Genomic DNA, 26123 nt, shown 5'->3' with positions numbered 1-26123 from the left:
GAGATGTTTCTCTCTGAGCTTTAGCCATTTATTAGGTAAATACATCATCAAGATCGAAAGTTGTAGAAAATGCACCAACATTTATTTTTAATCCTCTCTACTGAAAGTTTCTCACTGGAGCTTTAACCATTTAAACTTTTGAATGCAATGTTGTTTCGTAGTAATCTGCCGCCATTGTCAGTATTCGCCGCTGCCTTCATTGGATTGGATCACACTGCTCGTCCTCTGCAATGGCTCGCAGTTTGGTGTTGATTCTCTAGTTAATGTAAACACAGCATGGGCTTTAGGTGTCACTTCCTGTTGCCACCACAAGGATCTGTCATCGAGGAGACAGATGTGGAAAGTGTGGCAAATTATGAATCTAATTTCAGCGTCCAAAAATCAAGATGTGTTGGCCAAAACTCAAGGCTTCAAATCATTAGCCCTCAAACTAGTGGGTGAAGGCACAGTTCAGTTGTATCTATGTCTATTTCTAATATAAAGTCCATCATTCTCTTCAAAGTCCCCTCCGGTTAAATAACATACTGTAAGTTGTTGCTTTTGTCGCCTCACACAAAAACAACTACTTTCATTTCTCTGTTGATACTTGAACTCAAAGTCAGACATGCGAGTCGAGATCTTTGAGCGGGGCATGTCATACTTCTAGTGTGTTTTAAACCACTGAAGGCCAGTCTGTTGGATGGTTCCAGTTGGTATCCGTTTTCATTTTGAATGGTAATTTTTTTTGAGTTGAGTTTTCCTATCAACAGCATGAATCGTGAAGGATGGAGACGAGGTCCACCTGGCTGCTGCACTCAACATGTGCTCACAAAGCTGTCAGTTTGAGTGTGACTCAAGGTTCGGGTCACAAGTCATCCCTCTTTACCGTTTCATACGAGGGAGTGGGAGAAAGAGTCAGCCGTAATTTCAAGATACGCACGCTGGTTCACATGGCAGCCTCTGTCAGACAATGAGTGATAAAGTCATTTTGTTTTGAGCGTGCCGAGAGGGTCTGTCACCTATCGGGAGGAATGTAAGAGACAAGGATGGGAAGAGGAGTGGGTGAAAGGGGAGGCAAGGAGGTTAAGAGGTGCTCAACAGCACAGTTTTAACCTTTACGCACTTTAGAGCCACTTGCTCCGGCAGAACATTGAACTTGACCTTTTCTTCATGCTGCTGCCGGCACACAGGGAGACTGCTCAAAACATGATCTGCCATGTCCTTAAACATGACCCTGGTCTCAACATTTCTCACTCTATGGTACCCTTACATATGCAAGGAATTGCGGGTACTTGAAACATGGATTAATCCAGAGCACACAGACGCACGCACACAAGCGAGTAGTAAATGTTCAGAGCCAACCAGGAGACACAAAAGGCTGATACAGATGAGCTCTATTGAATAAAGTCAATTAAAGTTAAGGTTCCTATCTTGGAATCCAAATGGAGATCTTTGAATGTGTTTTACGACGGCTTCACTTAGAAATGTTATTCAAACGACAAAATGAAGAACTAGAAGTTGCTGCATGACATTTCCTCTAGGTGCAGTTATTCCCTTTTATATCATAATGCTACTTCTAAATCTGGACTACCTTATCTTTGCAATACTTCTATAGCGTTTATATTAAAAAACCTTGTTACTATGTTTCTTTATAGAATCACTGTTTCTACAGCCATTTCAATTACCGTAAATTCCGGACTATAAGCCGCTACTTTTTTCTCACACTTCGAGCACTGCGGCTTCTACTCCGGTGCGGCTAATGCATGGATTTTTTATGGGGGACAATGAGCTTCTGCCGCAAAAACATTTGACTTTGTCACGTCGGATCTTAATATCAGTCATTTTGCGCTTCATGCACGCACCCTCATGATGGAAAACACACGGAGAAATACATATGATGTAGCTTTCAAGTTAAAGGCGATCGACCTGGCTGTCAAAGAAGCTAACAGAGCTGCTGCACGTTAAGATGACACTGACAGTGACAACAGAGACTGAGGAAGTGAGTAATGAAGTCATTCTGAGGCAGTGAATGGATGGACTTTTTCTTGTGAAATATATTACGGTCATCTTTTTCATCAGCCGTGTTACAGACACCGTCGGCTAGGCTTCGTATTGTAACGGTTCATGTTGTAAAGTCAGTAGTTGATAATGTGTTCATAATTCCGATTATGTGGAGAGTCAGTGAATGCACCAGCGAGAACGTGTTGAGTGGCTGTATGAGAGAACGCTGGGGGAGAGAGTTGGATTGTTACGGCAAGTTATGTGTTGCTCTCTGCTGTAAACGGCGTGGTCACGGCCGACAGTGATCGGGTTATTAAAAGTTATTATTTGAACGCTCTCGTCGTCCTTTAACGTCCGTACGGACGCTACAGTATTTGCGGATGTTACCGGTAGCCTACGTCTGTGTAAATAGCTCTTGTTATAGCGTGGACACCTGCGGCTTATAATCAAGTGCGGCTTATATATGTACAAATACATTTATTTACTTATTTTTAGCCGGTGCTGCTTATATCCAGGTGCGCTCAATAGTACGGAATTTACGGTAGCTTTAAAATATCAACTAAGACATCTCAAGGCAAAGCACATTTTAAAAGGTCATGGTTGGAAAAAGCTGAACCTTGCAAAGCTGCAGGACTTTTATTTTGAGTGTGATCCTTTAGTATTAATATATAGTATATTTCACGTTGGATCAATTAGTGATGACATTTAAAAAGATGACCTTAAAGTGTGAAAATTATCATTATGGCTTCAAGAACTCGTTGATTTCTATAAATGTTTATTATACATTAAGAAAGTTGTAAATGAATAAAAGTTCAATAAAGACAAAAAGCAGACCTTTACATAAAATGTGCTTCTCCTCAAGTCAATGGATGAGGTCTGTGTACGACCAAGTAATGGGACATAAATGTAATGTACACGTCTTTATATACTTTTTTAAAATTTCATTGTATTCGGTGGCGCCGATAGCGCAGCGGCAGCGCGCGCACCATGTTGCGAGGCTTTGCTCCTCGCGCGGGCAGCCCGGGTTCGCGTCCGGCCTGTGGCCACTTTCCCGCATGTCTCTCCCCACTCTCTCCCTGTTTCCGACTCTATCCACTGTCCTATCAATAAAGGCAAAAAGGCCAAAAATAAACCTTTGAAAAAAAAAAAAATTTCATTGTATTTATTTATTATCTGTGTGTGTTGCATCTTTGGATACAAATGTATGAACGTATCATGTGATCCTGATTTCAGTGTGAAATGTTACGTTATTATTTTGGTAAAAGATTGTAAATAAGATCCTGTGATGGGAAAAAAAGAAAGAAAAAAAGAAAGAAAAGAAATATATATATATATATATATTTAGCGTGATGTCTTTATTATTCATGTGTTTTGATGAGATAGATATTTTCTGTATCCTGGACCTCAAAGTTGTAAAAAGAAGTATACGTGTGGTAAACTGATCAGGTGGCCAAAATCTCAACTTTTGATTTTGTTTGTTTGTTAATATCCCCATCAGAATTGAATTTTCGAAAAATATGTTCATCGACTACACAATTATTATAAAGCTCAAAGGAAGTTGAATGTTAAACCTTTCTGAAGCAGAGCCATGTCTCCTTTCTCCACCAGACCAACAATGACGTCGTGGGTGCGAGGCATCTGTTTGTAGCGCTTCTGACAATCCAGCAATGCTTCAAGGGCTCCGGTCAGGTCGTCACTGCGCACACACACACACACACACACACACACACACACACACACACACACACACACACACACACACACACACACACACACACACACACACACACACACACACACACACACACACACACACACACACACACACACACACACACACACACACACACACACACACACACACACACACACACACACACACACACACACACACACAGAAGGAGAGAGTTCAGGGAGCATGTTAGATGTCATATCAGTACAATCAGTCATATACAGGAGTGTGTCTGTAGAGAATAGAGAGTGTATCACTCGTGGTCAGACCTGTGACCTTCTATTGGAGCACTATGACCCCTTGTAACAATACAGGCCTTTGATTTCATGACAGCACAACAGTGGGAGATGAAGCCTTTTGGCCTCAATACATCATTCTCACGCAATCAGGTGCACTCTCACACATCTGTCTGCAAGGGGCTAATGTCTCTCTGGACAGGCTTTTAAATGGAAAGCCATGCAGCAGACAAAAGGACTCCACTGCTCTTTGCCCTCTCCGCTCGGCTCCTCTCACCCCGACAAACTTCTTGCTTTTTTCATCCTCTTTTGTTTTCTCCGACCCCCTTTAACCTCTCCTCATTTCCTCTTCCCTCATTTCCCTTTTCCCCCCCCTCATCTCCTTCTGCCTTTCACTTTCCTTCCTTCTCCTTTTCTCCTCACCATCTTCCTTTTTGATTTCATGCTGTCAGCCGATGACCTTGCCCCCCAGCTGAGCAATTTATCAGAAATATGGCAACAACATTACTCCCAACTGCAGCTCACAGCCCTTCCTCTCATGTCAGCTCTTCCCGGGTGGACGTACAAACAAAGGGGTGCGTAAAGGGGAGGGCGAGTGTGCCTGATGGAGTGATAACAAGAGAAGAAGAGAAAAAGAGCCGGAAAAAGGAAGCACCAGAATGAGAGGCTGAGAGAAGGGGAAGGGAGAGAGACTACTTCAATCCTCTCTATTGTGACAGCGCTGCCATCAATCTGCTGATTGGGTAATTACCATGTCAATCACGCAGAGGTCAAAGCAGATAGGGCACCCATGGGGGAGGCAGGAGGGGCAGTGTAAGTGAGTGAGAAAGAGACGGATGGACGGCGCGTGTGAGAGACAGAGATTGCGAGGGAACAGGTATAATTTCTGGAGTGTTCACTTCTCTAATCAATTAGACAAGTGGGGAAGAGAAATATGCCTAAAAGGAGCAACAATGCGGAATAAAAAAAAAAAGAAATACTCTGACCTTGAATTTGGCTTCTGTTAGGCAGAAGCCTGAGAGAGCGATGAATGGAGGAGGAATGGAGTGATTGGGGTTGGAAAGGTAAAGAGGTCCACTAATTGATATGAAGAGGGACAACATTATTCGGCAGCGCCAGTCAAGAGGCTGTTCAACTACACAACAGTCTGATTGAACAACATACAAGAGAGTCCAAGAGATTTTTTAAAATGAGAGAAAGAGCATGGAAATGGATCAACACCACCAGAAAGGGGGGTGACATGGGTAGTTTATGTCCAAAAATGAGACAAGGACCAGAACAAAAAGCAGCCAACTGTTTGCAGATGACATAGAATGGCATTTGTGGGTCGAGAGTGTTTAGTTTTGTACATTTTAATCATTTTGTAGCCTTGTCAACTTGTCTAAAAACTTTCTCCACACTTGGTTTAGCTACCTTATCAAATCCTAGCTGAAGCTCAACGGCTATTTATTCTTCCCTCTTCCAAATGAGACAACTTAAAAAAATAATAATAAAAAAAAAATCCCATCAATTAAAAAAAAAAAAAAAAACGGCCTGGCGTTGCAATTACACCCCCTACTCTTCCTTCCTGCTCCCCCTCTCTGCCCACAAATCCACCCCAAAAAAAGAGCTAAGGATGTCGAAAGATGGATAATTTCCCTTAGGTACAATTTAACTGTCACTTTGCATTGCCATTTACTGGGGCGCACAGCCCTGTTAATGTCCTCAACTTTGCATGTCAGCCACTTTCCAGCCAATTAAGCCTTGAAAAAAAAAAAAAAAAAAAAAAAGAGTGCTTTGCTCAGTGGAAACCTGAAGGATTAGACAAGGAAGCTCATTTTGTCTCATCTCGCCCCCCACTCGTTTTTTTCTCTCCGTCTGTCCCCCTCTTTTGTTCAGAGGAGATGGACAGGCCTGTTATCAAGACACCGTCTTTATAGGGGGAGGACGAGGTGTCTGTGTCGAAACGCAAATGAGATGGTGATCATGACACCACTAGCACACAGTTACATGTGCTAAAAATGGCACTTACTGACGTTCATACCAGTGCAGCCACAGGTGTAAGTTTACACGATGTAGCTAAGCCACTGAACTCTGAGTATGAGTATGAGTATGAGTATGTGTGTGTGTGTGTGTGTGTGTGTGTGTGTGTGTGTGTGTGTGTGTGTGTGTGTGTGTGTGTGTGTGTGTGTGTGTGCGCGCGCAAGTTGATGCACATTCGTACGATCATTTTGGCCTGTTAGCCGTAGTTGAACATGCTAACAATTCAATATTTAACACATTTTTTACTTAACTTTGTTGTCTCAATGAAAGAGTCAAATGAAGTGTTCCTGTTGTACCAAAGATCGCCATGGAGACCTGGCATTGTAACGTCCATGTTGACTGTAACAGACTGTAAAAAAAGTTCCAAGTCTGCCGTCTGTCAACTCTCTGACAGCTTCTTCGAGCTTCTGCTACCTGCTCAGTACTGCTAGCCCTCGTCACCTGCTAAAACCATACTACAGCAGACATTTTCACAAACATACTGTAGCGATTGTAGAGCCAATCGCGGGGGGTTTGATGCTGCAAAGCATTATGGGTGTTCAGGACTTTGGTGTAAACCATGAGTGTTTGGGGTATTGCGGTTCAAGAGATCCTGCTGTTGGCAGCGTATTATCGGAGATGTACTCATGCGTGGTAAAATAAACACGCTTGCTAGGAGTACTGTGCGGCTAATGGCGACAACGTCGCCGGGAGGAGCATTGCAGCCACAGCGATGCTGCTAGCTGAAGCGTCCGCTAGATAGGAAGGCGACGCTCAGCTGCTTCGTCGCCGTCGGGAGGAGCAGCGCGGCAATGTTGCCGGTAGATGATCCTCCAGATGGCTGCATCTGTCCTGCGTCATGCACCACCGAGGCGCTGAACGAGCTGAGAGGGTACTCTCCACACAGCCCACACGACCTGCTCCACGACCACTTGTCAACACGGCTGACTGTAATGTGGGGGAGGAGGAAGAAGTCCACCAAGTCATGTGGCTCCAGAGAAGGTCCTCACGCTTCTGGCGTCCGCCCCACTCAGTGAACCGCTGCTACTTGTGTGACGAGGACGCAACTGCCTGGCTCCTGCCCCGAAAACCAGCTTGGGGGGAAGCTACCATGGAGTGGCCCAGTGAGGGGACCGCCACTCCAGCCTCCAATTCCCCTCCAAGGCAGATGGATGCTGGTGGACCATTGTGGCCACACAAAAGGACTGTGCCTGAACTGCCAACTTGATGGTCAAACCTGCCTCGCCCCAATAGACACGGGGTCAACCATTTCCTTGGTGAGACCAGGCATCCTCCCTGATACCACAGGCCCACCTTTCATAGCTTGGACCCCCACCAGCACCCAGCTGATGACGGTGACCGGAGAAAAGGCTAGCATGGAGGGGAAGAGGCTGTTGACGGTCCGGGCTGGAGACCAGGAGGTGGTGCACGAGTTCTGGCTTGCCAATATCCGGGACCCGTGTATTATCGGCCTGGACCTGCTGAGCCGCTGGGGAGCCCAAGTCGACTTGGTGAAGAGGACCATCACCCTAGGCAAAGAGACTGGAGCTCCATTCTGGGCGGAAGAGGAAGTATCAGCTAGGGGGACACCATCGGTCAGCTGCAACCCAGCAGAGCCAGGCGGTCCGGAGGGCGGCGGCTGCCTGACCTATCAGCGACGGACAGGGGTGGCTCACGCTGACTGCTGAGCAGCTTAGGGAACAGCAGGAGAATGATGGCTGCACCGCCCAGAAGGGACCAACCCATCGCTCTCACACCCCGCTGGAAGCTGAGATCGCGAGCGGAAAAGAAATGGACTACTTTAGCAGACGGAGGGAGCGTCTGCATGTGGGGCATGACTACACCCGCCAGGCCCAGGCAAACTCCGGTGTCCGGCAGAAGAGGGCCTACGACACCCGCTGCAAAGGATAGGCCTTTGCACCAGGGGACAAGGTGTGGGTGTACTGCCCTGTCCGCAAGAAGGGACTCTCTCCAAAACTGTGCAGCAACTGGCAGGGACCCGGTGAAGTGGTGGGCCGCTTGTCGGAGGTCATATACCGGGTATGGATGCCTGGTAGGGGTCGCATGGTGGCGCTGCACCAAGACAGACTCTCCCCATATCACCCTCTTTCTCCACCTGCCGCTGATGAGGGAGGTGATGACTGCATTCTGCCCCCTGGACCGGCTCCTGATGGTCCTACACGGCCCGCGCGCCGCCAGAGGCGGCCTGGACGCTTGAGGGACTTTGTTTTGGGTGATGGGGTTGTCGAGGACGACTGACCCCTCAGGTGGGGGCTATGTCGCGAGCCAATCGCGGGGGATTTGATGCTGCAAAGCATTATGGGTGTTCAGGACTTTGGTGTAAACCATGAGTGTTTGGGGTATTGCAGTTCATGACCTCCTGCTGTTGGCAATATTCGTGTTGTTGATGTATTCATGTTCTGTCAAACAAAAGCACCTGCTTGGGACAGTGTTTGGTGAATGAGACCAACCCTCGTTCATGAATCATTCTTCCACGCAGCTCGCCACAATACTTACAACAGAAGCATCAATGTAAAATTGTGTGACTGGAAACGATAACAGTTTACAATGATTTTTTGTCTTTTCAGCTCTCTGTTGGTTTCCATCATCCTCTGCAGGAATATGAGGCTCTTTAGCGGGCTAATGCTCAACTTCTTAGACAAGCTAGGAACACAGACTTCTTTTATGTTTCATTTTGCTTTTGTTTGCTTTCATGGAGCTACTCAGCCTTTAGGTTCATTTTTTGAGCTTTGCAGAAAGTGGGGGATGAAATGCACCAAATGGCATCCAACTGAGCAAAATAAGCACCCCACATTCACATTTTCTCACGCTTTAGTTTCTAACTGTGCATATTAGCAACTGAAGCTCCTCTCTTGTTTTAGGCCTTACTCACACTCTTTAGTGACAAAAAAGTAGGAAAGAGTGGAAGAGAAATGATTTTCTCCCGGCCCACTTCTACCCCTCCACAATCCTCCTCCTATACTATCCTCACAATTACTGTCTTATTATACACGTCCTGCCAGCTCCTCATTTTGTTGACTCATTAGCATTTCCTGTCACTGATCATTCCTATAAAGATGTGGAAATCTTAGCAGCCTGCCAGCTAGCGCAGTAGCAGAATTACCACGCACACAACACTGAGCGGACGGGCATGAAAGCTAACTGGGCGGCGCATATGATGGGCTGTCAAGGGCTAATCTGCCGGAGAAGTGTTCATTAAGTTATTAGTGCTGGCGCAGCGATGAGACGGGTGCAGGCGGGAGTGACGCCTTGCATTGTCCTCTTTTATCGTTTTCCTCCCTCCCCTCTCGTCCTGACTGTCTGTTTGTCCGATGACTGACGGAACTAAGAGGTGGAGACGTATTGATGAAGATAAAAGAGGAGAAGGGAGCACTGAGACAGACTTCAACAGATCGTAAAAGTCAAATGTTGCGGTGCTCAAAGCTGCCCTGGGGCTCCGCTCAAACTACATGATCTGTTGAATCTGCTTTATTGTCCAAAAAGCATTTCACAGCTTGAACACAGCATCACTCGGCAAACAAATAATAAATTAAGTTTCAGGGTATTCAGCCATTCAGGGATCATCTCACTCTTGCAGGGAAGAATCTGATCGATCTAAAGTTCATAAGTAGAGGCAAAAAAAAGTCAGATTTAAAAAGGAACTAAATGCCAATGTTCAGGTTAAGTACAGAGATCAACCTAGAATGTATCGACTATTTCCAAGCCTTGAAACCCATCCAACAGGAAAAAATAAATGCAAGACAGATGGCGGTTAAATAGCAGCAGTTAGCTTCTTCCCTTGTGATTGTGCTGTACTATCATTTGGAAAAAGTACAACTGGCACTTGATTTGTGAAACGGGCCTGAGGTAAGCTTGTGTGTGTGTGTGTGTGTGTGTGTGTGTGTGTGTGTGTGTGTGTGTGTGTGTGTGTGTGTGTGTGTGTGTGTGTGTGTGTGTGTGTGTGTGTGTGTGTGGGGCTGCTGTTGATGACCCAGGAGTAAATTAGCCCGCTAATCTCACAGAAGCAGTGATTAACAGATGAACCTGGAAACTCTAATTTGTGCCAGAGACCAGACTTACAGCAAAACAAACAGCGGCAGGGGACCACAAGTGTATGTGAGCGCCTGAGCCTGAGCGTGAGGATTTTTTTCCCCAGGCTTCATGTGCAAAGGTCTACCTCTGCTGCAGCATGCACACTAGAGGTAAACAGTGTGTATGAAAGCAGGAGCAGTGTGTGTTGTGGCTGGCCCCCAAATGGCGTACTGTGCCGTTGTGGTAAATCCAGTAATTAGTGCTCTGTACATAATTAACATGCTAATGAGTTGATCTACTTAAAAGCTGCTCTGACAAATAAGCGCACACACTGAATACACACATACCGAATGGAGTTGAGGGGTGAAGCTGCACCAGTAACCCCACAACCAGTGTTCGCTGACGTTCATTTGCATTTTTTGCATTACGGGGAGGAAGCATCGATGGCCATCTCTTTCACCACACACACACACTTACACCTTGGAGTACAGTGGTGGGTGTTTTAGGGGATCAGGGGTGGGGGCTCATGGGAGAGGTTGCAGCTGGCTTATCCTCAAACAAACAAAAAGCTGGCTCTAACACTGCACGCACACACACACACATAAATGAGCAATTTCCACATCCTCTCTCTGTCTGAATCGCTGACCCAGAACGTAACCTCGGCTATGATCATAGGGAGGGATGAGTGACTCATTGAGACACACATACATACACACACCTGGCAACTGGATTTGGCAGATATAGATGCAAATCTGACAACAAGATTGGGCTGGTTGGCTGGTTAGTGGCAGACTCGAGCCACAGAAATAAAACAAGTAAACAAGTCGTGGTTTTAACAATAAATCTGTGTGTACATGGCAAAAGGGAGTTTGAATCAGGGATTTCTTATTTGTAACACCCTCTAGTTTTTTTAAATTTTTTATTTACCTTTCCAGGTGGACAGAGACCAGGGATGAGCACAGATTGGCGGTGGGCTTGGTCAGCCCGAGGGTGAAGATGGTGTGCAGCACCTGTTGGATTGCTGAGGCATTGCCCTTCGCCACAAGATTGTTGAGCATGTGGAAGATCATGGTGGTGTGCATGTCGTTGATCGCCACGTCCTTCTCTTTCATCTCCTTCAGCAGGTTGGTCGCCTCTGTGATGAAGGAGGAGGACATGAGAGAGAGAGAAAGACAGAAGGACGTTTATGTGATGACATGTTAGAATCAGTAAGCTTTGCCAAACAACAAGTAGGGAGGCCTCACTTCCACATGAAGGACGGGCAGAGCTTTTAGGATGTCAAGACGAATTTAAAGGAGCAAAAGACGAGGAGAAAGAGAGATAATGTAGAAGGAGGAGGAGAGAGAAAGCGGGATGTATGCAGAGCTCGTCTCGGAGGAGAGTAGGGTGTGTGGATATGATAAAAGGCCCCTTTAGCTAATTCCATGTGGGGAAAACAAACCCATATTAAAACAGCATTTTGCACCCAGCGGGGATGCAAATGCAACCCCATATAATGCCAACTCTGTGCTAATTGCTACTTGCGGTTTTCTAAACGAGACTACAATTACCAGACCCCTACAATGGAGGCCGGCTTTTTGCTGTGGCCATGTAGAAAGCACTTGGGGGGCTAAATTATAGGTATGTGGCGATGAGGGCCCACCATGGCCCCCGTGACACGCTGGTAAGCGGGCTGAGGGGTGGATCAGTTTGGTCAAGTCCAGCCAGTAATGGAGGGCTTTTTACTGGGCCACGCGCCCATCTGGCTAACACGAGGGGCTAAATGGTGAAAAGGACGTGTGTGTGCGCGTGTGTGTGTGCGCGTTTGTGTGTATATGTGGAGTATCAGGGTAAGGTAATTAAGATGCGTTTACTGTCTATTTAGACAGCTGCTAATGGGCTGACAGCGATACAGCCGCTCTCCACCACAGACACTAATCTATACAGCAAGAGGAAGAGAGGAGATGGAAAGATGCATATACACAGAATAGATTTGAATAATGTGAATAAAGCCTCCAACAGCAGGGTAATATCGCCCACTTGCTTTATATTCACTCAACTAAATTGCTTCCATTGGTGAACACTGCAGCAAACACAGAAAAGTAAATAAGGTTAGTGTACAAAGCATGGCTCTAACAATACTTACGCCCACTTTAGTAGCTGGTAATATAACAAAACCCCTTGAGCAGAAGTGTCACTCTTCACACACAAAAATACACAGTCAGACATGAAAAGTTGTGGGCCGAGGGACAGGGCTACTGGTGAGTGCTTTGGCATCCTAATTTCAGTCTGTCCGTCCATCGCTCCACCTCTCTACCTCTCTGAGCCAGTTGTTTGTGGAGATGGGAACCAAAGGCTGTCACAGATTTAATGGGAAGACAGGAAAAAGAAAAAAAAAAAGAATAGAGGAATAAAGGGCGGAGCAGGGGTGGCTGGCAATGGAGGAGTTACTGCTCGACAGACAGGGAGGACGATGAGAGGGGATGAAGCTTGTCAGAGGGGCCGGCTTTGTGATGAGTGACGCAAAGAGAAGAACGCTCTAAGACTTGAGGTGCCTGGAGTCTCTGGCACTATTGTATTGACGCGTCACACTCTCATCCCCGTGTGAGCTACATGTCTGTTTATTAATGCACACTAATGGGCTTCAGGTGAGAACTCTGGAAGCAAATAGGTCCTACTCCTCAATATGCACGTACAATGATAGCATCGCTGTACAAACGGTTTACATCATAGTTCAGCTGCTGCAATATTTTCACTTCAGGCAAGTTTGATTTCAGTTCCCCAAAGTTATTATATGCATATTTTTTCTTTAAGCACTGTTTTCCCACAGATTAAGTCTTTAATCTTAATCTAAAATTGTCTTTTTAAGGATTTATTTTTGAGCTTTTTGTGCCTTTATTGTATTCTGATACATTCTGATACAGTCAGAAATAAGGGAGCGATAAGTGGGAAGGGAGCCACAGGTTGGATTTGAACCTTGGCCGGCTGCTGCTGCGTACATATGGTGTGTGTACTAACCACTAGGCTACCGGTGGCACTTCTTTATTATCTTTATTATCTTTGGAAGGCCCCGGGTCAGAATGAGCCGTTTCTCATTCAGCAGTGAAAAAAGGAAAAAAAAGGAGTAAAAGATCTTAAACTAGACACTCTCTACTGTCTGTCATAATCTAATGGAGTTGTTAAGTTAAGATGAATGGGACTGAATTTGAAGCAATTCTTGTCGAAAACAACTGAAGAAGAGCACTTTCACAGGGTAAGCATAAAGCAAAGAAGTCCTTTAGGGGGGTCTTTATACAGCATACACGACAGGAAGTTAAACAGGAAGTCCTGTCATAAGCATAAAGAGAGGAGAAACTTCAGTGGACATTATTAAAAGCAGCTGTCAATCTTTCTATTTTAAACAAGAAAATCAAATCACAGTCGGTGGTATCAACATTCAACAACTGCCCTGTAACACTATGTGCTGTAGTCAGGTCATGTTCGTCAGGTTAGATCTAAGTTATTTTCCCTCTCTGAGTCTCAGCCTCTCTCTCCAGGTCTCCCTCCGTCTATCCTACCTCTCTCCATCACACTCTGACGGAGCCGCTAATCACCGAAACCAATGGTTCAGAGCTGATCTGCACAAATGGAGCTAACACTAAAGCTAGCATCCCTCCATCCAACTTCCAACCCCCCCCCCCTTGTCTCCCTTTATCCATTCGTTTAGCCAGTATGCATATCCATCAGCTCAGCCGAGCATTGTGGCCAGCAAAGCGAGCCAGAGAGCACACAAACACACACACACATCAAAAGATGGGAAGGCAGACAGGCCAGGTAAACAAACATCACACAGCTCAATGGTTCATCAAATGTTGCATGACTGCTGCTGATGTCTCTTTCTCAAAACACACACATACAAACACACACACACACACACACATACACACTCACACACACACACACACACACACAAGTCCAGGACCACCTGAAGCCAGAACAAGTTGTGTTTACCAGAGTGGGAGGATGGACAGATGGAGGCAGAGGGGCAAGGGCAGGTCAGAGAGAGACGCTTGGTGATAGAAGAGAGGTGTATTTAAAAATGGAAGGAGGCCTTCAGGCTGCTGATGCCAAGGTTTGTGAATATGATAGGTTTACTGCATCGCAGAAACACATTCACAGATGAACACATTCCAATATGGGAGATACAAGAAGGTGATGATGATGATAATAAGTTCAGCCTATTATTATAAATTTTTTTTAACACTGCCCTTTACTGTGGGCTTTATCCATGCAATAAGTTATTTTCAACCATCTGCACTTTCGACGTGGAAATAATCTGGACAAAAGAAAACCCAAAAACAGATCAATCTTAATGTACATCTTCAAATGAGTTCACATTGTGGTAATGTAAAAGAAACATTTGAGGCACGTTTAAACGTTTCACAAATGTTCACGTTGGAACTGTAGCAATATGCTTTGGGAAGGTAATAGTGTAGCAAGTTGATCAATACATTGATTGAGCTGCAATCACTTAGAAAAATGTGTGTTCATTTGAAGTGATTCAAGCTGGTGACGCGGGGGGGGGGGGCTTCTGCTTTTCCCCCTCGTCTGTCAGATATTAAAGATTTCTAGAGGTGGATGACTTGACAAATAGATGAATGGACAGATGTAAAGACAGATGTGTACATTAAAAAGACCATGATGGAGATGATGAGTGAGCAGCAAACGGATATTAAATTGGAGAGAAGAGGTATACAAGCGCAACGGTGGATGGAAGGTAACTTAAAGTCAAGGGAAAGTACAGCGAAAAAAAGTTGCGGAGAGAGGAGGGACGAGGGGCTTTGAACCAAGGGCAAAACAATAAAGCCATTAAAAGAGTGTGAAAAATACAGCAAGATGCCAGGAGACATGATCTTCAGCTGGGGCCTGGTGCTTGCTGGGAGCCAGGCGGACCAGCGTCTGGGTGGGGACAGGCTAACATCAAGGTTAGCCATGTGTGCTAATGTGGCTGACAAGCGTCCCCTCCATATGCACACTCTGGCTAATGGCAAATGCGTAAGAGCTGCCTATACACACCCCAACACACACACAGACGGACACACCAACTGTAGTGCCCACCAAATGCCTTTTGCTTGAATTCACATGCAAACGTGCGTGTCCTTGTGTGTGTGTTTGTGCGAGAGAGTGCGTTTGAAATGCTCAAGCACTTCGGCGGACATGATCTGCCATTAGCATCAAGGCGGATTTCAATAATTCTGGAAAAATACACACAGTCCTGTAATTTTCCCCCTCTCTCATTTCTCAGTGACGCGGATGCGGGTGTTTGGGGGGGGGGGTTGGCAGAGAATGAGAGAATGACATGCTTGGAGACAGAGCGGGTCAGATCGAGAGACAGACACGAAAAGGGAGAGAGGGAGCGGATGGGAGGAGAGAGGAGGCGAGGACAGACAAGGGAAACATTTTGCCTGTCATTGTGTGAAAAAGCAGAGCGACAAAACTGATGGTAATTGGGTCTTCGATGGGCTGAAGGAAACCCACCGTGGCATTCCGAAAATGGCCTGCTAATGTGGATTGAGGGAGGGAGAGGGACAGATTGTGACAGAGTTGTTGACACACACACACACACACACACACACACACACACACACACACAGACACACACTTGAATAGGCCTTTTGAAGTTCAAACCTGATTTGCTTTGATCCAACTTACAGCCAAAGAAAAACGTGCTGAGGGACTAAGTGCTGATTGGATCAGTCAATAGTTAGTTAATCATCACAAATTGAAGAAAAATATCAGTTGATGTAACAATATCATCTGTCAAGTGAAAACCCTTTTCAAAGTTTCTTGGTTTTGGATAAAAAGCGGTTTGAAGGAGATCATTTGTGTGTGGGAAATTCGTGCATTCTTTTCTTGGTTATTCAGTTAAAAGAGCTAAATATTCAAACAAATGGCAGACTGAACAAGGATGAAATAAATTGGTAGTTTGAGAGGGGCGAGAAAAGGAACATACCCTCTACTCTGTCCTCAATGCAGAGGCATTTGATGAGTCCGATGTATTTGGCAGCATCCAGGACTAATGATGAGTCCTTACGACTCCTGAACACAGAAACAGAGAGAGGAAGAAAGTCATTTCTTGTACGTTGGTCTTTGTTGAATTTACAGAATTAGGACAGTGAACATTAATCATGAGGTCAGAGATAAGGCTCGTGGTAAACAAGCCAGCACAATAGCTACACTTAATCTGTATCCTAAAGGCGGGTACTTTAAATACAAAAGAATAATTTCAGGACACCTCACAGGACAGAGGACACAGATATTATGCATGAGTACATGATTGGTTTGTTTACAATAAATGTGTTTCTTTATGTTAAGGTTAAGTAGTTGTTGAAGTCCATGATATGTGCTTGTAATTTGATTCCAGGAACGTCTCAATGAAACTTTCTGGAGTTTTTTTCTAATTATGGAACACGAAGGTGAGCGTAGAGAAGGAAACGAGGGAGGAAAAGGAGAGTTTCCTTTGTTTGAGCCAGTAAACACAGTGACTGCATTAATGTCTCCCTTAATACAAATCAAGTTAAACTTTAATGGCCTAATACTGGTCTTACAGCTGCTATATGTGCGTATGTGTGTGTGTGTGTGTGTGCGTGGAGTATTTGTATGTATCCAGCTCCACTCACAATTCCATCTTCAGGTTGAGCGCCTCCTCTAAATTGCCCTGGCGACAGCAGAGGCCGATGAGGTTGGCGTAGGCACCGACAGTCATCTCCTCCTCGTGTTGCCGTTTCAGCTCGAGGGCTCGCTGCAGCTTCTGATCACACAACAAAACTTTCAGGACGAAACGCACAAACGAAGGAACTCGCTTGAAGAAAAAGACGGCGTTAAGTGAGACACAGTTCCGCTAAAAGAGCGTACCTCCTCAACACAGAGAGCTTGGATGGTTTGTCTGAGAATGATGTCCACTGGTTTGTTCTCCGCTTTCAGTGCGGACAGTTTTTTCTCGAGCGCCAACACCTTTCCCTCATTTCCCTGATGGACACGAAGAAAGGTTAAAACACACAAGCAAAACCTCACAAGTTCTATTTGAGCTTTCACAAAAAAAAAAAAAAAACTGTAATCACGTCATAAAATCAGAAGTTTTTTTTTTTAAGTTAGAAGAAAACTATAATACTATATATTATACACTGTACTATATATAATAACTACTAATTATAATATTGCAAAATATCACATTTAATGGAATTTTTATGCAAAATTAAAGCAGTTGTGAGTTGAAAGAAAATTTCAGACAGGAAGACATTTTTCCAACATGGTCACATGTTACAAATCAAAACATATCCACCCTTTTTTGTGCATTTCTCAAACTGGCCTACTTACTGTGACATGGGAAAGAGCCACCGCAGAACCATTGGGCCCTGGAATTTTAGGGTCCACTAAAGCGGCGATGTCCTAAAACGCAACACACACACACACACACACACACACACACACACACACACACACACAGTCAATGTTTGACAGCCAACATCTGCATCGTAAGCGTACCACCAGAAACTAAGCATAAGTAGTAAAAGAAAATCCTCCATCTGGTCATGTTGTGCTGTTGGTCTGTTGAGAACCTTAACTGTATCTGGTGGTTAAGACTTCTCTGTACCTTGAGGAGCCCTGGGACATTACAGGAATCCAGCAGGTTCCTGATGCCTCTGAAGATATTCAGTGGGATGGTTATATTCTGCAGAGAAACGAGAGAGAGAGAGAAAAAAGTTCTGATCAGCTCTAAAGAGAAACTGAATCTTAACCTGTCCAACCTGTGAAATAAGCTGAAAGGTGTATTGCTAAGTTGTGACTCCTGGTGAAGATCATTGAAACTAAACGAACGTGAAAATATTCTTTAGTTGCAGAAAATGATTAATGTTAATAAAGAACTCACAAAACAAATAAACAATCCTCAATCAGAACACACTTTTGACCTTCCAGGTAAAAATGGAGAAAAGAAAATTATTTTAGTCAAAGTTGGTTCTGGCAGAGAAAGTGTATCTTTAATATTGTTTTTATGTTTTTTCTTAGATCACTTTGTACCTTCTTGATGACTAAAAACAGGTTCAACATCCTACTGTACCAGGAAAACATTTTCACCCCCAAACGGTCAGTTTAAAATCTCTGACCAAAAAATTGTAAGGCATGATTTAATTCCACACAACGTGTGGTTTAAGCAACTCAAACCTTCAGGGTTCAGAAAGGCAGCACAGTGAGGAGGCTATATTAGTGTTTACAGCAGTGTGTGTGCGTGTTTTTTTTTTTTTTTTTAATAATCTGAGTGTGATTACACCACGCAAATCATCTCAGATCAGAGTGTGTAAGCTCCTTTAAAACGGGAAGGTTATGAACGAGTGGATACGCAGTATATTAGAGAATGTGTATGTGCTTTGAGCTCGTGTGTGTACCTGAGTGTGCAGTTGATTGAAGTATTTCTTCATTTTCTCTTCCTGCTTCTGCACCTCTGTCTCTGACATAGACTCGATCAGATTGTAGAGGAAGAAGGCCACCGCATCTAAATGGGATGAAAACACACACACACGAGTGTAAGTAGCAGTCATGGGATTACTTTTTATTTTCCACTGTGTCAGTCACTGCTTCCATTTGTGCATTTATACATTATTCTCGTAGCCTCTGCAGAGTGTGTGTTTGTGTTTCTTTTCCTGCTGACAGAGGCTGCTTTTGGGCTGGAGTGTGAGTGAATGTGCGCTGGCTTGCGCTGACAGCTTCCCCCTACTTCAACTCTCTCTCACACACACACACCCACACACACACACACACACACACACTCAAGGATAATAAACACACAGACGCACGCTGACGCCGTCTAATGGGATATGACACGGATAACAGTCTCCATCGCTCCCACCAGCACACACACACCAGTTTTAGCACTGGGGACTCTCTGTGACATACACACACACTGACACAGAGCGACATCAACGCTCCGCGCACACACACAAAAACACACACACACACACTTTAACGACTCAGCACTGTGTCAGCAGCCAGGCTCTGTTTCCTCAGACAGCGTGAGCAGGTCTTTCAATCACTCACTCACTCACTCACTCACACACACACACACACACACACCTGGGCGTAGACACACACACAGGCTTCATGACAAGAAGTGGGCCGATCAGCAGTTTTCTGCCACTGAGACTGAATGTAAACACAAACATTTACACACTGGGCATTTTTTATTGTAGTTGGATGTTGACAGAGACTGAAGTCTGCAAGTTTGAGTGCTGATACATGATGGATGACACACACACACACACACACACACATCCTGGCATCCCTTTCTTTCCCACCTACTAACATACAAACACACACGTTGACAAACAAGAATTTTGTCAAACATGAGCGTCTTTGCTGCTCAGCAACAATAGAGTGTACAAATATTTCGTCCCCACCTGGGTTTGCTTTGGAGAAGCGATCGTCTTTGAACAGGAGCTCAGTAATCTGGGCAAAAAAACAAAAACAAGTCACCAGCATATTCACATTGTAAAGTCTTTATGTTTGTGATTGAAATGTGTTTTTCTGTCGTCGCTAAAACATCTTTCCTCTATTGCCTGAAGCTAAATTATCCATTCTAAACATTTCTTTATTTATACGCGCAGTGTGCCATAAGGGGATTTGCATAAAAGGCAGCAGATGGCGTTTGTCATATTGTATATTCTTCCTAAATGTAAGTGGCTATGGAGCAGATGGTTAGTAAAATGGTTATCATAGCCATGTTGTTGAAAGAATAAGCCTCCATATAAACCGTTGAACGACGACCTAACGGCTTCAGAAGTAAAGACATAAAACACCATTCTTTTTCGTTTCAGCTTTAATGTCTCTTTTCATTAAATGTTTTTTTCTTTACATATAAGAACATTTTCAGAATTTTTTTTTTTCCCCGCAGTGTTTTAAATATTTAAAATGGAAAAAAATCCTATTGTGTGTACTGTTACAAACATACATATACAGACAAACAATGTGAGCTCATTCTTGTCTTACCTTCACCATGCTCTCCAAGTCGTCAAACCTGCAGGGGGCAGTAGAGGACAAGCCATAAGAGCCAAAGACACACACACCACTGGGTCATCAAGGCTACATCCAACATGTCAGGGTTAATGTGCGTCTCTTATTGAAGAACCTCCAAAACACACTTGTTCAAATGCAGACATTCATAAAAAATATTGAAAAAACTCTGTCTGACTCATTTGTCCTGACCATGTTTGCCTCAATAATTGATCATTTGAAATTTCCAAACGCAAAATTGAAGATACCTCTCCAAATTAAGACCTCTTAATCCTTAGGAGAGGACAGATGACAGTGTTTAATCTGTTGTTGAACATTTTTCAAAGTGTTCTGGAGAACCACCAAGTAGAAAAATGTGTGTTTCATTAAAAAGAGCAGACTTGTACAGAATTGTGATTTTCTAAACCACTACCTTTTAATACTGGAACATGTTTGATGAATTAACTGAATGTCTGACATTAAATATGATGTGGTTCAAATAACTTGAGTTCTGACAGGGGAAATTTGCAGTTGCAACCGAGTTGACAGCGTAGTACAATGAAACAAGGAAGACAGAGTCACACATTTTTCAGTTTGACATTCTCCATCCCACAGTACAAGAGAGGAAGACGGCAGCACAAAAGCCCCCAAAACCACAAAAGACATACTCTCACACACGCACACACACACAGGCGGGGTAAATGATGACAACGTGTGACACTTCTGACGTTGTCAGCAAGTTGGTGGAGACAGGGGGGGGGGATGAGGAGAGAGGAAGAGGTCTTTAATGATTAAATTATCCCATGACCTTGTCTTTGACAGGGGCAGGTCCGACATTGCAATGACAAGGAGCTCACGTACACACACTCACACAAACTCCCCAAGTGACAAGCCCAATTATGACCTTGTCAGGCAACTTAACAGTCAGAAGAGTGTTTGTCTGTCTGTGTGCGCGCGCGCGTGTGCGTGTGTGTGTGAGAGAGAGAGTGAGAGTGTGTGAGAGAGAGAGTGAGAGTGTGTGTGTAAGTAAGTTAATGCAATAAGAGCAAAGCAAACGGAGGAAGTGAAATGGATTATGAAAAACAAAAGCAAAGGTGGACAGACAATAAAAAAAAAAAAACAGGAATCCACACAAATAGACAACTTGAAACACACTTGTGTGTAATGCATGTTAAAGAAACCCAAAACCAAGTGAAATCTCAACGTTGAAGAAAAAAAGATGGAGAAACGCTGATTTGATTTCTATTCTCCGGGTCACGATTTGATTCAGAATCGAGTTTATATTCAAAACCTTCCCGGACTTATTGATCCACAGATTCAAAGTCTATTTATGAATCAGTACATACTTCAGGATCTACTCCAGTCATGTGTGAGACTGGTTGAATTTCTTATTGCTTATATATTTCCTTGGATGTGAAGTATAACTACACTGCTATAAACAGATTGAATGCCACTATTGATGTACGATCATAAAAAAACAGCACCATCATCTATGTGAAATAAATGACATAATTAAACTCCTTTATGAAAGGATTATATGAAATGGGAAATTCAAAGGCACACAGAGCAGTTAATGAATGACAGTGCAGCTATACTGCAAAAAAAGGGCCAACTAAGTGAGTTTTTATTTTTTAAAGAAATAACTTTGGAGCTTGAAGAGGAGTCAGCGCTTTCTCTATGACTCACCTCCAGCTTTACTCGGGGGGCAGGAGAGCTTTTGTGAGGGTGTGTCGTGTTCAACTGTAAATATTCATAAACACCTCCTAAAAAAAAGCCCACGGGTCAGACCTTGGTCCTTGAACTACCTCTATGTGTGTGTGTGTGTGTGTGTGTGTGTGTGTGTATTTGGTTTATGAAAGAGAGAGAGAGATCAGTGCAGGGGTTTTGGGTATAAGGGGCAGTGGTGGGCATCTGCTAATTTACATATCTCCCACGGTGCTTTGGGGCAAGAGCAGAGGGATGACGGCCTCCATATGCATGAGGCACCCGTGTATTTGTGTGTGTGTGATGGAGTGTTTTTCCCTGCAGCTGCCCACACACACACACAAACAGACGCTGTAGATGGTGTGATAGGCTGCACATGTCGTAGTCATAGCATATGCCGTGGTGACCTCCATAGTGCTACAGGCCTCCCTAAAATGCCCGTCAGGAGTTATGAAGCTAAATATGGAGAAATATGGAATATGAAATGATGGTAAACACATAAAGACATAAACAGGCGACGGCCTAATTGACTCACCTTTTGAAGCCCATGATGAGACTGCCGCGGAAAGTACTGAGGTCCAACGGGGGGAAAGAAGGATCCGACACTGAAAAACAAAGACAGAACTGTAACTGCTTGTCTTTATGTGGAGACATCAAGGGTGTTAAAACTCTGATCGTATGGGGAAAATAATCTTCAAGCCCTTTCAAATAACATTTAACCAACTGCAAGAAACTGCATCAAATACAAACATGTCGCTTCATAAGTTGAGTCTCTTTAAAAGACTTGCCAGTGTCTCTCTGCACTTGAGCCAGGTATATTTTGGATTTATTGATTGAGGTCCCTGAAAGTTCTGTATGATCAGGCACCTGACGATATCAAGATCTACTGCCTCCTTACAAGCATATCGCCTTCCTGTTGGGTGATAGTGCTAACTTTGTTAATAAGCTATATAAATAAAGGTTATTCAATGTGTTGTAAAAACTCCCTCAAATCACCTCATCTTCATCTTGGAGCTGTAAATTGAAGCTTCACTTTTTCTATTGTCTTACTGAAAACCCCCAAGAAATTAAAGTCAAAGAGATTCCAGACACTGCAATCAATGTATCTACTGTTGAATCTTTGACCCTTTAAAGTTTGTATGAAGGACAGTGGAGAGGAGTCTAATTAAGATTTACATTATGATCCCTAAAAAAAAAAAAATAATAATAATATTCCTGGATTATTACATCACAGGTTGAAATGTTCTCATTAAGTGTCTTTCTGTCCATTTATAAAGATACAATTCAAAGAAAGCAGGATAATTCAAGTTTAGAAACTGAAACCGGTGTCTTCAACATTCAGACGTTGCTCTGTGTTTAAAATAGAAATATTTGAAATGTTGAACAACTGTATTATATGAGATGGGGCGGAAAGGACACAGAGCAATGTATGTGAAAATCGAGTGGTGGATGTTTTGAGACTAAAATGTGATGAAAGACAGAAAACAGGAAGAGTCATCCATTATGTAACAGCCTTCTCCATCCCATCCCTCTGCCGGTCGAGGCGCCTTTCGTTCTCGCTCTTTACATATTCACACAGACTAATCTCTTAAAAGGCCTGATGAGCACACAGGAGAAAGTGTGCAAATGTGAGTGAATGTATGTGTGTGTGTGTGTGTGTGAGAGAGAGAGTGTGTGTGTTAACACTGGCCCAATTAGCCCGCAGGCGAAAGCAGCGATTTTTATGATGATTGCTGCCCAAGATATAGAAGAGCCTCTTCTTTGGAAGTGTGTGAGTGTGTCTGTAAGTGTGCGAATGCTTACCTGTGGCGTAGAGTTCGGCCAGGTTGTTAAGAGCCATTACGCGACACTCTGAAGACAAGAAGCTCTCTGACTCCAAAGACATGCCCAACTCCTTAAGAGAGAAAAATCAGCAAAAACATTTTAATGTACACTCACCAAGTCAAATAACACACACACACACACACACACACGTAGAGACACACGAATAATCTGATTTATGGGTTACCTGGGATGCCTTTCGAGCTGCTTTTAAGTCCGGGAAGGCGGGGAGGATGTAGCTAGACCAGGTTTCAACATCAGGGGACACACCGATGTCCCGCATACCCTTTAACACCTCAGTCACACCTACAAACAACAAATTCATTCACATCAAATCTTTGATTGTCAGAAAATGAGTTGGATGGGGTTCATCTTTTACATACATACAAACAGAATATATAAAATACACATCAAGGAAAAAAAAAAACATAATACATTTAAAAACTGAGAATGAAAACAATTCAAAATTGAGATGCCAGAATTAAATGGAACTTGTTTTCAGCTGCAATTAAAAGTTTTTCACATCTGTACTTCCCCTACAGAGTTCTTCAGTAAACGCCTTTTAAAACAGCACAGTAATTATTTCTACCTTTTTCATCTCTCTTATTAGGGATGTTGTAGGCAAAGGATAAAAGAGACCCTCACACAGCTAAACATGCAAACCATAGAAGTACCAAAAAAAATAGGAAAACCTATTTAATGTTAAAATCACACAAATATGGTGCCTGTAATTTAGGTTTATTGAAAGTATTTCTTCCTTTGTTAATGCCATTCACTAGTTCAATATTTGAATTAAGGTAGTTCACAAAATCAGATAAGAAGGATCTAAACATTTTAGCAGTAAACATCTCTATAAACATTTCTGCTTTTAACTACAAACAGGCTGCATTCCCAGCTTAATGTTTTTTGTTGTTGGAAAAACTGTGTATTATTTAAATCTGTTATTTGCAGAAATATATTGTATCTGTCCCTAGAAATCAACCATAAAATCAATAAAAACAAAAAGTCTGGTGGAATTTCTCATTTAAATTTCTGGAAGAATCACATCCCTGTTTTATGTTCTCATGAAGCTAGTGAAATAAGTTGTATGTCCATTTTTTGTACAAGAGATGTAAACACACACACACACTTTCATGCTAAGACCAGGAGCAGTGTAAGCCCTGTTAAAGTATGTGTCTCAAAAATTCAGAAATTCTCTATTAATCTGAAAAAAGCTCTGACAGACTCAGAACACAAATACTCTCCGTCAACGGAATGCTAATGTCTGCTTCGTTCTGTACCTGGAACTTGCGGATACGTGCATGCAAACATGCACTCGGCCTGAAGTGGTCACCAGTACCCTGCTCTCCAGCAGAGCCCTGAGGTCCTGCCCCAGGGAGCGAGGCCAAAGCAGCCCCATGCATATGGAGGAGCCACTCGTGCACTCTCAATGTGCCCCCAAGAGTGTGCGCGTGTGTTTGTTAGTGTAAGTGCGTGTGAAGGAGCCGCTGCAGCACTTTGCATACGTGTCTGGGAGCATGCCCATGAAGGACATGGGCCTAAATGAGGACACACACTGATCTCCATGAGTGTGTGTGTTTGTGTGTGAACATCGTCAACATGAATTGCTAGTTGGATCTATGTGCTATATATGACTCGATCCAGAGTACAAATACACCTTGTTCCCATGCAGACTTTAACAAACGGCCCTAAAGTGCTTCCTTGAGTTGACACACCTCCGGATGCTGTGTGTTATTTACTCTCCACTCAGAGTCTAAAACACACACACACACAAACACGCACACATATATATGGCTCTGTAATTCTACATCCTCTTGGGATGTATGCGTTCACCTGGCAGACTCTCTCTTCAGCTGAATAAAACATGAGTCCTGGGCTTTCATACACCATTAAAACCTGAAGCTGCATTATCCCAGGTAAGACTACCTGAACCACTCCATCCATCCCTCTACATCACTCATTCATCCGCCCCTCTCACTTTCCATCTACCCGGCTTTCAAGAAAAAGTAAACAGGCGATCTTCAGCTTTCTTCTCAATGGAGGATCCATCCGGTCTGCCAGCCACCCGTTCATTCTTACCCCCTAATCGCTTTCATGGTCTTTTTTTTTATGAAAGAAGAGAGGGAGCACCTGCTTTCCTCCTGAATAATCCATAATCAATTTCACGGTGAGCCAGACAGAAAGAAAACAAGTGAATGGAGAGCAGGGGGTATAAATGCAGAAGCCGGACTTCTCTCGCACATGCGCTTCCTGACTTCTGGAAGTGAGCTTTCAGAATGATCAGCACTTTTTGGCCAGGTTTTTTTTTTTTTGCAAGTCAACTCTGCCCCCCAGGATGTTCTTGCACCTCACACTTCCTGTTTTAACAGTCTTGCAGCAGATACACCTGTGGTTGAGGCGAACGCAACTTCAACAAAAGGCTTCTTAAAATGTGGCGAGCAGTGAGAAGGTACAAAAATAACATACAATATTATTCATATTGTGTCACTCGCGCTCGTCGGCCTCTAGGTAATTTTACTTTTCAGTCCATAATCCGTGGATCCATGTGACTAACTCTTTCTGCTTTCTCCCCTGTCCGAACAATTTATATAAGGCTCAGCGTAGAGGAGAATTGA

General features: G+C 43.7%; 1 protein-coding gene across 1 annotated transcript in view; it reads right to left on the bottom strand.

The window, feature by feature from the left end:
- lrpprc (leucine-rich pentatricopeptide repeat containing) overlaps positions 1–26123 on the bottom strand; it is a 56698-nt gene that overhangs the window by 22262 nt on the left and 8313 nt on the right. Inside the window, exons 12-24 of the mRNA XM_079362504.1 lie at positions 23696–23814; positions 23491–23581; positions 22223–22292; positions 19981–20008; positions 19392–19440; positions 18384–18490; positions 17594–17671; positions 17317–17388; positions 16855–16968; positions 16620–16750; positions 15953–16038; positions 10909–11116; positions 3552–3676 (exon numbers count right to left, since the gene is read on the bottom strand). Of these exons, the coding sequence (XP_079218630.1) occupies positions 3552–3676; positions 10909–11116; positions 15953–16038; positions 16620–16750; positions 16855–16968; positions 17317–17388; positions 17594–17671; positions 18384–18490; positions 19392–19440; positions 19981–20008; positions 22223–22292; positions 23491–23581; positions 23696–23814 (1278 nt within the window). The remainder of the gene's footprint in view (positions 1–3551; positions 3677–10908; positions 11117–15952; positions 16039–16619; positions 16751–16854; positions 16969–17316; positions 17389–17593; positions 17672–18383; positions 18491–19391; positions 19441–19980; positions 20009–22222; positions 22293–23490; positions 23582–23695; positions 23815–26123) is intronic.

This window comes from Symphodus melops (genome assembly GCF_947650265.1).
Source record: "Symphodus melops genome assembly, chromosome: 15".
NCBI classification, from domain to species: domain Eukaryota; kingdom Metazoa; phylum Chordata; class Actinopteri; order Labriformes; family Labridae; genus Symphodus; species Symphodus melops.
This window is presented reverse-complemented; position numbering and strand designations above follow the sequence as displayed.